General features: G+C 33.6%; 1 protein-coding gene across 2 annotated transcripts in view; it reads left to right on the forward strand.

Moving 5' to 3' along the window:
• LOC141450795 (uncharacterized) overlaps positions 1-13,236 on the forward strand; it is a 243,359-nt gene that overhangs the window by 175,257 nt on the left and 54,866 nt on the right. For both annotated transcript variants that reach the window (XM_074121603.1, XM_074121604.1), the window contains one exon: positions 12,284-12,493. In XM_074121603.1, coding sequence (XP_073977704.1) covers positions 12,284-12,493 — 210 coding nt within the window. The remainder of the gene's footprint in view (positions 1-12,283; positions 12,494-13,236) is intronic.

A 13,236-nucleotide genomic window follows, 5' to 3' on the forward strand; every position in this document is an offset into this window, starting at 1 on the left:
AAAAATATCCTCTCTACTTAATGTTCGCTAACTTCCTGAAACAAAGTACCAACTTCCTGTTATACTTCCGTCTAAAGAAGATCAAAGGATTTTTTTTTTGTTCTGGCAAAATATGATACCATCCCATATTACGTATATTTAATATAAAACTTACTAAGTATTCTCGCATTGAAATAAAGAACACCGTGCTTAAGCTGTTTTATAAGTGAAAAAATGTTCAAGCATGTCTGTGCTTCTCTAATAGTATTAACTCTCTCACTCTCCAAACAAATAAAGCTGCTTCCATCATCAGAAGGGAAAACTTTTTGTATAACTCCCACTACTGGTATCAAATTATCAACTTTTCACATGTTTGGGTGTTTTCTGCTTATTAGCAGCTGACTTTTATTAAAACTGTCCGGTAGGACAGTTGTATAAGGGTTGACCATCAAAAACTGCACGAAAAAGCGTAACGTTGAAAAACACCCAACTTTGACAATTTTTTTCTCTTTTTCTATAAAAGATAAAATTCCCAAATTTTCTTTAAAATATAGGGCAAATCCTCCTTTATGACTGTAATTTTTTTGCAACAACCCAGATCTAATAGGTTTCGAGAAAAAAGTTGCCAAAAATGAGCAAAAACGGCTTTTTCAAAAAATGTTCTTGTTCTTGTTGTTGTTGTTCTTCTTCTTCTTCTTCTTCTTCTTGTTACCTTTTTTGTAAACAACGTAGCGCCTAAACGCGTGAACCGATTTTCATGAATGAGGAGTCATTCGATTCGGAATTTTATGTAGATGTGCCTTTTGGGGGTCTCGATCCTGTACATTGAATGGGAGAGGAGTTAGCCCCCTTTATGTAAGGCCCCCTCCAAAATTATTTATTACTAATTACTCTGTAAATCTTGGCCCGATTTTGATAAAATTTGGTAGGATGATAGGGTTAGGGCTCCCCTACGTAACATTAAAGCGACGATCTGCTCTTACACTTGTTAAGGGGAAGTATAGCAATCGTTGCAAATTATCGACACGTGAACCGATTTTCATGAATGAAGGGTCATTCGAATCGAAATTTTGTACAGATTTGCACTTTAAAAGTCTCGACGCTATGCCTCATAAGGAGGGGAGTTTGCCCCACCCAAGTAAGGCCCTTTCTAAAACTATTATTACCAATATTTCTATAACGCTTAGTCCGATTGTGATAAAATTCAGCTCGAATAAGTGGTTAAAGCTCATCTACGTTGCTGATGCTCTTGCACCTACTAAGAGGAAGTACTGCAATCATTTAAATTATCAATGAGTGAACCGATTTAAATCAATGAATTGTCGTTCGATTAAAAGATCTTTGCCTCTTTGCCTTTTAGGAAGAAGTACTGCAATCGTAGTTAATTTTCCTACTCCTCTTAAAAGGAAGTACTGAAATCGCAGTTTAATTTTGCTATTTACGTACAAATACCTTCCTATGCTATTCAAAACGCTTTTTCAAAAAAATTGTTATTGAGGATGGTTTGGGGGAACGCAACTATAATCATTCTTTAAAAAGATCTCTCCATTGGTAGTTACGGTTCCGACTTAACACCTTATCAGATTATAATGATAGAATTGTTTATTCCAAATTTTAAAAAAATCTGTAAAGAACATATGTAACTTTGTAAAATAAACAAAAAGGAAAATCTACCCAAAAGGTACAAAAATCTCCTTAACAAAAACTTACAGTTTAAAATGTTAAGTATAAGGGTTGATTAAACGCCAAAAGGTACACAAATCAGCGAGTACTCAACATTTCATTAATTCTTCATTAATAGTTAAGTAATTCTACTGCATTAATTTTCATTAATAAGTTATTTTTTAGAATTTATTAGATGTCACAGACCCTTATGCTGGCCACTTCATTTATAATATTTTTTTGTTATAATTATGATAAATCACATAAATATGTACATGCATATTAAAGTAGAAAAAGACAAAGAGTAGGCTACTGTCTTGAATTCGTCTTACCGAAATATTCGTGAGCACAAATATCTCACAGTTAATAACAAGTAGATTATTCAACAATTATTCATTTCTCAATAAATTGTAATTTAATTTAGTCCCCCTAATTTTACTTATAGTAAAATACTGGAATAATTAGCTGTCCTAAAAATATGCATATCTTATTTACTTTATATTACATATATACAACATTGTGGTATGAACACCTAGATTGAGAATGTAATTGAAGAAAACTATATTATTTGTGATAAAGCCAAATAATTATTACCTATTATTATAAACGTTTGACTACTACATAAAATAACAATTACTTTAATCAAAGAATGAACTTAAACCGACGATTTTTATTTAAAAATAAAAATAAATAAATAAATAAAATAAACAAAATCATTGATGTAAGTTTTTTATAAAAAAAAGTTTTGAATTTTTTAGCCTCATAATTTTTTTTTATTTTTTATAACGTTTTTCTTTTAACCTGTAATTAATAGTTTCATTATTATAGATAACTAGATATTACAGTCAATCTACAGTGCTACTTGAACATATATTTTGTAGACGAAAATGGCCAGCATAAGGGTCTGTGACATCTAATAAATTCTAAAAAATAACTTATTAATGAAAATTAATGCAGTAGAATTACTTAAATATTAATGAAGAATTAATGAAATGTTGAGTACTCGCTGATTTGTGTACCTTTTGGCGTTTAATCAACCCTTATACTTAACATTTTAAACTGTAAGTTTTTGTTAAGGAGATCAGAAAATATTTTAACCAGAGCTTTTCCGGTTTGTTTATTTTTATTATTATTATTTTCACTCGGCAAGGAAAGTGATTATTGTGATGGTGACAAATTTTTTGATATCGGTATATCGATTTTGGGGTCGTCTCAGTCTATGTGCGTGCCGTATGAACTTAATCCGGATTTCCTTCTATGGATTTCCTGCTCTGGTCCACCTCCTTTCTCCAAAGCTCTCTATTCCACCATACGCTCGATTTCCTCTTCCTCTGTTCCTCGAATGGTTCCATTTTCTTAAGATTAAGATTAGAAAGCAGGATGGGACCTATGGCCCCACGCCACCGCAGCCAGAAGAGGCTTATTTTGCTCTCCCGTTTTTGGATCTAGTTGATGAAACTTCCCCTACTACTTCTTTAAGCGCTACTATCTCCTTTGGTCTCAATGAGAGACCATTTTCCATTTTCCGCCTCTGGGCATCTATCGATCCTCCTACGGTGTCCATAAAATTTCATTAATTTTACCGTCATTGTTTCCTGGACACTCTCCTTACGTCCTCATCCCTTCCGGTTTTCTGAATACACTGCCACCACTAAACCATTTAATGCTACCTCCACATCCAGCACTGACTGAACCTCCGTGTGTTAGGCCATGCTTCTGGCCCCCGTATCTAAGAATCCCATCTACAATTGTATAGAAAATCTTCTTTTTTTTTAAGTTCCCGTTAGAAATCACTCTATTCCTGAGCCGTGGGTGCAGATTTCCTGGGCCTGCTGAGCTCGCGACCCCCATTTCCTCCAGCTCCAGGTCTCATATGTGTAAATATCTTTCACTTTTCATTTTCCTTTCAATGAAGAAAGGAAAATATACCTCCTTCATTACCTTCAATGACCATATATAGCGTCTTGCTGAAGCTAATTTTCATATCCGAGGTGGTTTTAAATGAATCTTTAAATCCAAAAATATTCCACGTTAAAAAAAGATACAATAAATTCATCTATTGCAGGATTCAGCAAAATGAATGAATAGGTGATTAAATAAAGCTTTCAGCCATATGGGTTAGGTAGAGATTTACGATTTTTTTTTTTTAGCAGTGAGAAACCAAGGGATTTTTCCCCCCAATCTTGCAGATTATATTACTAAAACAGGATAGCTAGGTAGGGGAGCGCTGAATGCCAAGCTTACTGACGGCTGGAAACGCAGGCACCAAAAGCTTTGTTATAACTTACAGCATAAAGGCCCTTTTCTTATTATAAAAATATGAGGTAGGAATAGTTGTTGCTGTGAAGTTAGGGTCGCTGAATGTGGGAAGTGTGCCCTTGCCCCTCCTTTCTGGGGACACTCACTTTATTAAGAATAGCCCTTACAATATGTGGGCTACACCGTCCCATATGACACTCTCCTTATTGATAACTTATGTATTATGTAAGCTGCTATACATACACTTTTCACTTTCACTTCCCAGAAGGAAAAGTTTTGCGATCGGGTCAAGAAAACTTCCACAGGAATTACATATTTTAGGGTTTCCTGCGGCGAAAGATGTTTTTCATGAAATGATATATACATACATATATCAGGCTTCTTTTTACCTTTATTTCGCAACTGTATAATAAATACAGTTAGCGGAAATGATAAGAATAAATTTCATACATATAAGTAATAATACACTGTATTTATAGAAGAGAAAAATTTCTGTATTTCGTGTAATTTATTACATTACAGGGGTTCTGTGCTAATAATATTTAAATAATTTTTGAAATTAGTAATAATTTCAATAAAAAGTTATTTTTTGAAATTTGAAAAGTCTATTTACAATTTAAGAATTTATAAAAATATATATAAAAGGAGGTTTCAGGCTGCAGCGCCTGTATACTCTCCACAACAATGATTCTCACTTTGATAAGTACTCCAGACTTAATATAAGGCAAAAATATATTTAAAAAAGCTTACAACAATTTAACAATTATAACAGGATATGTTTTAGACTTTTGTGCTTATATTTTTTATAATTCAGTGAATTTAAGTTGTAGTCAACAATACTTCTTACATGCGGTTTATGGCCTTATTTTCCATTTTGTGAAGTATTTGAAACTTTTTTCAAAGGCTGTCAATAAATGTTTTGCTATTGCGTCAACTCTGAATGAAGAAATAAAGAAGGCAGTGTCATCAGCAAAAAGGGAGCAACTGGATTTAAGTTTCAGCTTGGTGACGTCATTAATAAATATATTGAAAAGTATAGGCCTCAGGACCAGGAAGAAAGAAAATATATAAACTCAAGTAAGCTTTCAGCTTACGTAATAACCAAAATAATGGTACTGATTCTAAAATCAAAGACAGATAATAATAATTATATAGTTCATTATTTTTGGTGACTGATTCGTAGTTTCAATAGGATGAAACAAATAACTGCCAGTTTCAGTCACTGATATATTTTTATTCTGCCGAACTTTCGACCTAGGGACTGAGGTCATCTTCAGGGCTGTGGAACATATTTTACAGTGTGTTAACAATAATTCTATTTAAAATGAATATGTATAATATAACGTATCTACATTTTAATATGGCTTACATATAATGTAGGGGTTATACATTTTACAGATAGTTGGGCACAATTTTGAACGTGTCTACTTTGTTAAAATCAATACATAAAAACAAAAAACTAACTTCCGGTCACCAGAACAAATAAATGCAAATTTTCGAAACTTTAGAACTGAAACAAAAAACTAAAAATATACTTTATTTGAAAATGATCTTTAATAATTAACAATAGTAGATCAATTAGTTGGATCAATATTTGTTTTACAAATCACATAATTCTGTAATTGTTATACTTGAGCTATTAACCAATGAAATCAATGCAAAACGTGCAAGCTGTAACCTGATGCTCTTACAGATTAAACTTTTTAAAAACTTGTATTTGGGGTGAATTCAGAAACATCTAGATTTAGTAGTGACAGTAGCGACAGACGGGACATGTCTTACTAATTTCAAGATCAAATCATTTTAGCCAAACTAATCTTAAATCTGTCCATGTAGAGGAGATACATATATATGAGCAATATCAAAGAGAGATTATCAAAGCTGGAAAACTTTGTAATTCAGGTTTGTAATAATACGGAGGTGATGTTTCCATTGCTCCCTAAAACGACGACGGAGGAGAGAAATCCCTGGGCGCAATGTGATTTTAGTTGAGCTTGCTTTTAAGCATGGAATAAAGTTTGCACGTAGAATCTTAATGTTCTGGTTTTAACTTTCGATTTATTTTGATTCTATCTTTTGCGCAAGCTTCTCTACACTCTAATCTCCCACTACCTCTCGCTGTCTAAGATCCCCGCCTGTCTAAGATGTTTGTTTTTTTGGGATCCTTTTCTTATAAAATATAGTTTTTTATGCGTTATTTTTTTATTTTTATTTTTATAATGATTTAAGGCGCGTCAACATCTAAGGTTTTTGGCGCCCGGAGCTTTTTTCAGTGCACTGCCGGCCTCCGGACAGTGTTCTCCCGTTACAGACAACTTTGTCCATCACCGGACAGTGAGCTGTAAGAAACTCCTAGGAAGAGAAAATCTAAGGGTCAGCAGCTGGATTCGAACCCGGGACCTCCACGTGGGAGTCCAGTAGGCTAACCGAATAGCTAATCCCTCCCCTTTTATACGTTATTAAGTAGAAATGAAATCAAAATAGGATATTCTTCTAGAATTGTGCTTTTTTTCATAAGGATTAAAAAAGTAAAATAAAAATAATAGAGTCTACGTAGAATGGTTCTAAAATCTAAAACTTTTTCCGCCACCTATTTCTTATAATTTACAACTCTAAAACGGTTAAAGACATTTTGAATGTGCCCTTTGCTCCTGTTGATGAAGTCCGAGGAAAGTGTTAAAAAGTTTAGGGGATGCAAAACAAGACAGATGCCAAAGTAAGCGAAATTTGCAATATACAGGGTGTTCAGCATAAGACTACGGTAACTTCGGGAGGCGATTCTGGGCATCATTTGCAACAAAAAATTCCATATAAACTATGGCTCGATTCAGCTCCGTTTTATAGATATTTTTAATTTTATGTTTTTTCAAGGTGTTACTACTTTTTAGCAAAAAGTTGCCTATATTTCTCAAACTATTAAAGCTACAGCTATTTTAATAAGCTCATTAGAAAGAAGGTTAAATTTCCTTTTAAATAAGCTAATTTGTATTCCAAAACAATAATATTAAGTATTTTACTTTGTGGCCCAAACATAAGAAATAGCAAGTTTCTAATTTTTTCCAAAAACTTTGACTTCATTTTTCTCAAAAACTTTTTATATGAAAAAACCGTGCACTATTCAGGAAAAACATCTGCATACGATCACCTTTCGAACGGTATACAATAATTGGGGTTATGTTAAAAATTGATGCAGAAATCTGTGATTAATTGCAAAAAAGTAGGCCTCAAAACAGTGTCGGCATTATGAAAGGAACTTACTTATCGCTCTAATCTCCAAGTTAAAAACTGACATGTTTTATCCTAATACGGCTTATAAAAACAAATAAATGCATCAAGAAGAAAAGATAGTTTAAAGTCTACATTTTCATTAGATATTTAGTTGTCATTTTGCTATCATTATGCCAGCGTATTCGAATATTGAATATCGCGATATGTTATACATCTACGGTTTCGTAGATGGGAATAGTGGAGAAGCTAGGCGGGAGTATTCTAGATGTTTTCCTGATAGGGTGTTCCGAACGCTAAGACGATCGTGGAGGTGTACTGGAGGTCCGGTGAAGTATTCCATCTACTATTATTTAATTTGGGGATCAGAGCGAGTAATAAGTTCTCTGCTTATTCATTAGCTCTTCACAACCTGTTAATTCCAAAAGTTTATTGAGTAGTTCAAAATGATGATTTATTCAAATTATTTGGAATATTTCTTTAATTAACTAAAGAATAACTCACAGATCTAAACTCGTTAAACGAAAATCCTTTCTTTCGAAATTGGTACCTAACACTCATTTAACATCATATTCATTTTTATTCTTCTTATTTTATTTTATTATTTTTAATGTAAGTTTTATATTTTTGAATATAGTTCTTAAATAAATTAATTACACGTTTGCAAAAAATCGTACTGGATTTGATGATTCTGTTCAGTTATATTCTTATGGTAGGTGAATTCCTTTCATAATGCCGACGTTGTTTTGAGGCCTACTTTTTTGCAATTAATCACAGATTTCTGCATCAATTTTTAACATAACTCCAATTATTGTATACCGTTCGAAAGGTGATCGTATGTAGATGTTTTTCCTGAATAGTGCACGGTTTTTTCATATAAAAAGTTTTTGAGAAAAATGAAGTCAAAGTTTTTGGAAAAAATTAGAAACTTGCTATTTCTTATGTTTGGGCCACAAAGTAAAACACTTGATATTATTTTTTTGGAATATAAATTAGCTTATTTAAAAGGAAATTTAACCTTCTTTCTAATGAGCTTATTAAAATAGCTGTAGCTTTAATAGTTTGAGAAATATAGACAACTATTTGCTAAAAAGTAGTAACACCTTGAAAAAACATAAAATTAAAAATATCTATAAAACGGAGCCGAATCGAGCCATAGTTTATATGGAATTTTTTGTTGCAAATGATGCCCAGAATCGCCTCCCGAAGTTACCGTAGTCTTATGCTGAACACCCTGTATAACAAAATATTGAAAATGTGCTTGGGTCCATAATGTTGGTTAAAATGTTTGATTTTTACCTATCTTAGGTTTTGTATTTTTATTCTTCTTCGTTTCTGGCCGGTTTCGAATTTTTATCCATCATCAGAAGTTGTTTCTTCAGAAGTTCTGTTTTTTTTTTTTTCATTTGTTGGTTCCTCCTCTTGAATCTCATCTCACCCAGAATGTTTTATGTACCTATACAATCTTCAGGTTATAGCTCCAGCCATTAACTCTATCATTTCCTTGGATTGCCTTATTTTCTTGCCGCCTAAAGGTTTTTGCAATCACCCTTTTTTTTTATTAACAGCTAGTGTTGAGAATGATAGGAACAAAGAGGAATGCAAATTCTCTTTATCAAACTCCCTTTTTGTCTTAGTTTGAAATTTATCTTAAAAATTATTGAAACGATTGCGGAAAAACCAATTGAGGCACCTGTTTTTCACTTCTTCGCCCCCAGTAGTCTATTTTCTACGCTTCTTGAGTGAAAACTCAACTTATCACACTCGTACAATAAGTGACATTTTACCGTCTAATTAAAAATAATTTGTCAAAAAAATATCCTGAGGCACTTTAATACATATCACTCCATTATAATTAAGATCGCTTTTAAATCACTTTTTAATAATGAAAAGAAGGACAGCAAGATATTGCTTACCTCCTTTCATAACGATGACGTCAGTGATGAAGAAATAAAAAGCCCCCCCCCCACAAAAAAAAAACGAAAAGTATAATTTCATTTCAGCGGTAAAAGTGAAAGTGTAAAAACTCTGACGGAAATTACATCTTCCTTTATATTTAGAGGAGCCGGCTGCCAACCGACACAATTTTCTCTTCCTTTTGGACTTTTTATTATTATTATTCCTTTTTACTTCACCGCCTCCTTTGAGGCAGGAGTTATTGGGAAGTCAAGGAAGTACCGCTATATTTCCATTTCACTCTCCTGTTCGGCCTCGTATGTATTAAAAGCAATTTTTTTTGCTATTCGTTTATCCCATTCTTACACCAACAACTAAAGGAACAACCTGGAAATTCATACTTGATGCCATTTCCGTACCTCCAGTAGCTACAAGTTGTGTTCCTGCATATATTGATTTCCGATGTTTTGTCAATAAATAGAAATTAGGTAGTACGTAACTTGAACGGCTTAAACAAAACAAAAGAATAGCTCATTTAAATCGTAACCTAGACAGGTCTCCCTTTAACTAAAAATCGATTGAAACAGTCGACCAACTGGCCAATGAATAGAGCTAACATTGGGCCAGAACCTGTGCTGGGGATCTCCAAGGATGCACAGTTCGTGTGGCTCTTAGAGACTGAATCTGGAGAGAGAGCATAAAAAGATCTGGGTGATGTGTCCTGGGGACAAATACAGCTAGAATATTATCATATTTATCTATAAAACCACATGTTAGACTGGCAGGAATCGAAATGAGGGAAAAAACCTTACTTCCTTCCTTCCTTCCTCTTCGGCGCTAAAAGGGCCAGGGCCTCCTCAACCAAAGCTCTCCACTGAGCTCTATCCAAGAGCCTTCAGTCTCCATCTTCGCACACCCATTTTCCTCAAATCCCCCTCGACGTCATCAAACCATCTCATTCTTGGCCTACCTCTTATTCTGGACGCCTCCGGGCCTTCCATATAAAAGGCGTCTAGGGATGCGGTTATCCACCATCCTCTCCACATGTCCTAACCAACTTAATCTTCCTTTTTTAATATATTGAACGATGTCTGCTTCTCCATAAATAGTTGGTGCGGATTCTCCATCTTCTTTCCTCGTTCACTGAGGATATTTTCCTCAATACTTTTCTTTCCCACACTCTTAAGGCTGTCTGGCTCTCTTGGGTCAAAACCCCCCCCAAAAAAAACCTTACTACTTACATAAAATCGAAACTAACCCTAAAGTACTGCTCTGCATCTATTGTTAAAACCAATAGGAAACTGAGGTTGTGACTCTATCGAGCTTTTATCTACTGCCTACAATAGTTCTTTTAAAGAGCTTAGCATCACTCAATTCCAAGCTCCAAATTTCTATTTTTGAATATCCTAATTAGAATTCATAATCGCAGATTCCACTTGCTTCTCACCCCTAATTAGATCATCCTTCTATCCGATTACATATACTTCCGATACGCCTGCAAGGGTCAGCTATTTCATACTTTGTTGTTTACCTATTATAAACTTACACACAAACAGCCAGATAATTATCCTCTTATGCTATTGGCTTTAGCTTTATGATGTTGAAATCACATAGGTATTTATTTAACGGCCAGTGATTAGCGTCCACATTGTGGAGAGGTTTTTCATTTTGTGGTTTCAGTTTTGTGCTTTTCTTAGCGTCGATCATCTTTAAAGAAGAAAAGTGCATCCATGTTTTCATCTAGCAACCCAATTTCTGCTCGATTTCAATATTAAGGAACGTCTTTGTATAAATCTTCATCATCTTCAAATGAGGTGATAAACAAAATACTTGTGCAGCATATCTATTTTATTTTATTTTTTTAATAAAAGCTTCATCAAGATGACTCATTATCTTGCAATTATCGATGTAAAAGAAAAATTGCATCGATAACAATGCCCATATCTGTTCACAGACGAAGACTTATTACCTTGCCCTCCTGAGCTTGTAAATAACTTTTTAAAAATTTATTTTTTTAAAAAAATCTATCCTTTTCGTTCGCTAAAAATCTTTTATTTTATTTTTTTAATCTTTCCAGACCTCCAAATATATTTCAAAGGAAATTCAGTTTCGTGAAAATTTGATCTTCGCGGTACTTCCTTTTCATGAATAATTAGAGACAATAATTAAAAAAAAAAAGAAAAAAACTTCTGCTGACAGAGTGAAATAAATAAATGTCTACCAAAAAGAAAAAAGACGAGTATCTTGAAGCTTGTACATTCGAGTATAATATTTAAGCTCATTTGTTTAAAATTTAAATGTTTACAGTAAGAAAAATGGTAATAATTTAAAGCAAAATGTGCTAATAGAATATTACTATATAGTAAATATAAAATTTTGAATATATCCTGTACATTTTCACTGTGCAAGTCTCATCTTAAGAAGGCAAGTTTTATAAATTGCGTACAAGATTGAATTCCAATAGATGTACTTATATATATTTTTTGTGGTCTCAATATTAGAAAGAGATTACATCCCTTTGGCAAGCGAGATGGGGGTGTATGTTCATCTCTGTATCCATCCGCCCGGAAATATGAGCTTTCTAAGTAACGGATGTTCTCTGAACTGCTCTCTATATATACCTTTTCAAAACTTCTTGTGTTATACTCCAAGATACGATATTTAAGTGTTGATTTTCTGTCTCTCCTTCTCACTTTTGGAGAATTTCTTTTTCGTATGTTATTTTTTATTCTTCATTCTTCTAGATAACTTTAGATTAGATTAGGCAGTGGTGGACCAGTATCGATCGTACTTTAATTTCCATGCTCAAGAAGATGTTTTTGATCTTGTCAAATATTTGTTTGGTATACAATTTTCAATGAAAATTTTGAGAATCTTTATTCTTGTCCCGATTCTTTTTGGGGCCCACGTTCAACTTTATTCTCACCATGAAGAACTGGAGTATTAGATGATTTAATAAGGGCGAGGCTTTTAGCCCCAGCTACTAGTGTTTCTTCGGTTTTTTTTATGAGAATTAATCCGGGTTCCGGTTTAGACATGAACTCGGATATTTTTTTTTTGTTTGCATTTGTGAAGCTATTTAGCTGAACTTATAGCTTGTATGAAGAAGGAAGGCCATAGATAAAGATGGTCAGATCATTTTGAAGAACTGATAATAGAGTAAGTAAGAAATATGTGGTGCCAACAGAGGCACGGGTTTGAACATTTTGATAATTTAGAAAGTTCATCATTAACCATATTTCTTTCTGATTGTTTGTTACAGTCTGTGATGTATCGAGAAGGGAATTTAATATCCGGAAGACTGGAAGCTTTAATCCAACACATGGTGCCTACTGCGGATTATTATCCGGATAGAGCTTTTCTATTTGCCTTTCTACTCACTTCCAGGCTCTTTGTCAAGCCGCACGATCTACTTGGGCAGATTCTTGCTTTCAGTGAGGCACAGTTAAAGGCAAAGCAGGCTCCTGCTAAGGTATGTTGCTAAATTTTACATTTATTTTATCTGTAGTGTGTTTGTGAAAGTTGTTATTGAATTACTATTATTCAATTATTTGTTGTAAAGAAAAATTGAATGACTGGTGAGAGTTTTGACAAAAGTAAATTTAAATTCTGTACAACATAATCTTGAGAGAAAATTTTTTCATCAAGAGTTTAGATCAATTAGTAATTAACTAATCAGGGGATCTTGGAATGATTTTTTTCTTGATGGCATCGATTCGTGATGATTAGTTTAGCAATAAGAATCAGTTAAAGGGGAAGGAAACTGTTCATGCTCATTTATGCGAAAGAGATCATAGCGTTTTACGCTCAGTACTCTGCGAGCGGATATATCTGCATGATTATTTCGTCACCTCTCGTTTCGTCTCCTTTCTGCGACTGTTTTCGCGATTGTTAGTGGGGGTTTATTGACGTTATCTGACTCTTAAGCCCGTTGTAAGTTTTTGTGTCTTTGCCATGAGCTTTATTGATTGCTCTACATTTACTCACTTAATTTTATTTATATTAACATACATATTGTCAGGTGCGCACTTCAATTTGGTCTATAAAAAGTACTTAGATTATTTAAAGAAGACAATCACGGTCATTTAGTCTACGTACTGTATGAGAAATTCCGTCCTTATTTCTCTTAAAGAGTCAAAGAGAACAAAGCAGGTGAAACTAGGAGAAATGAGGAGTAACAAGGTAAGATTTGGACAATTCTAAAGCAGTTAAGTG

The sequence above is a fragment of the Rhodnius prolixus genome, unplaced genomic scaffold (assembly GCF_049639745.1).
Source record: "Rhodnius prolixus isolate KJV_2025 unplaced genomic scaffold, Rpr scaffold_8, whole genome shotgun sequence".
NCBI lineage: Eukaryota > Metazoa > Arthropoda > Insecta > Hemiptera > Reduviidae > Rhodnius > Rhodnius prolixus.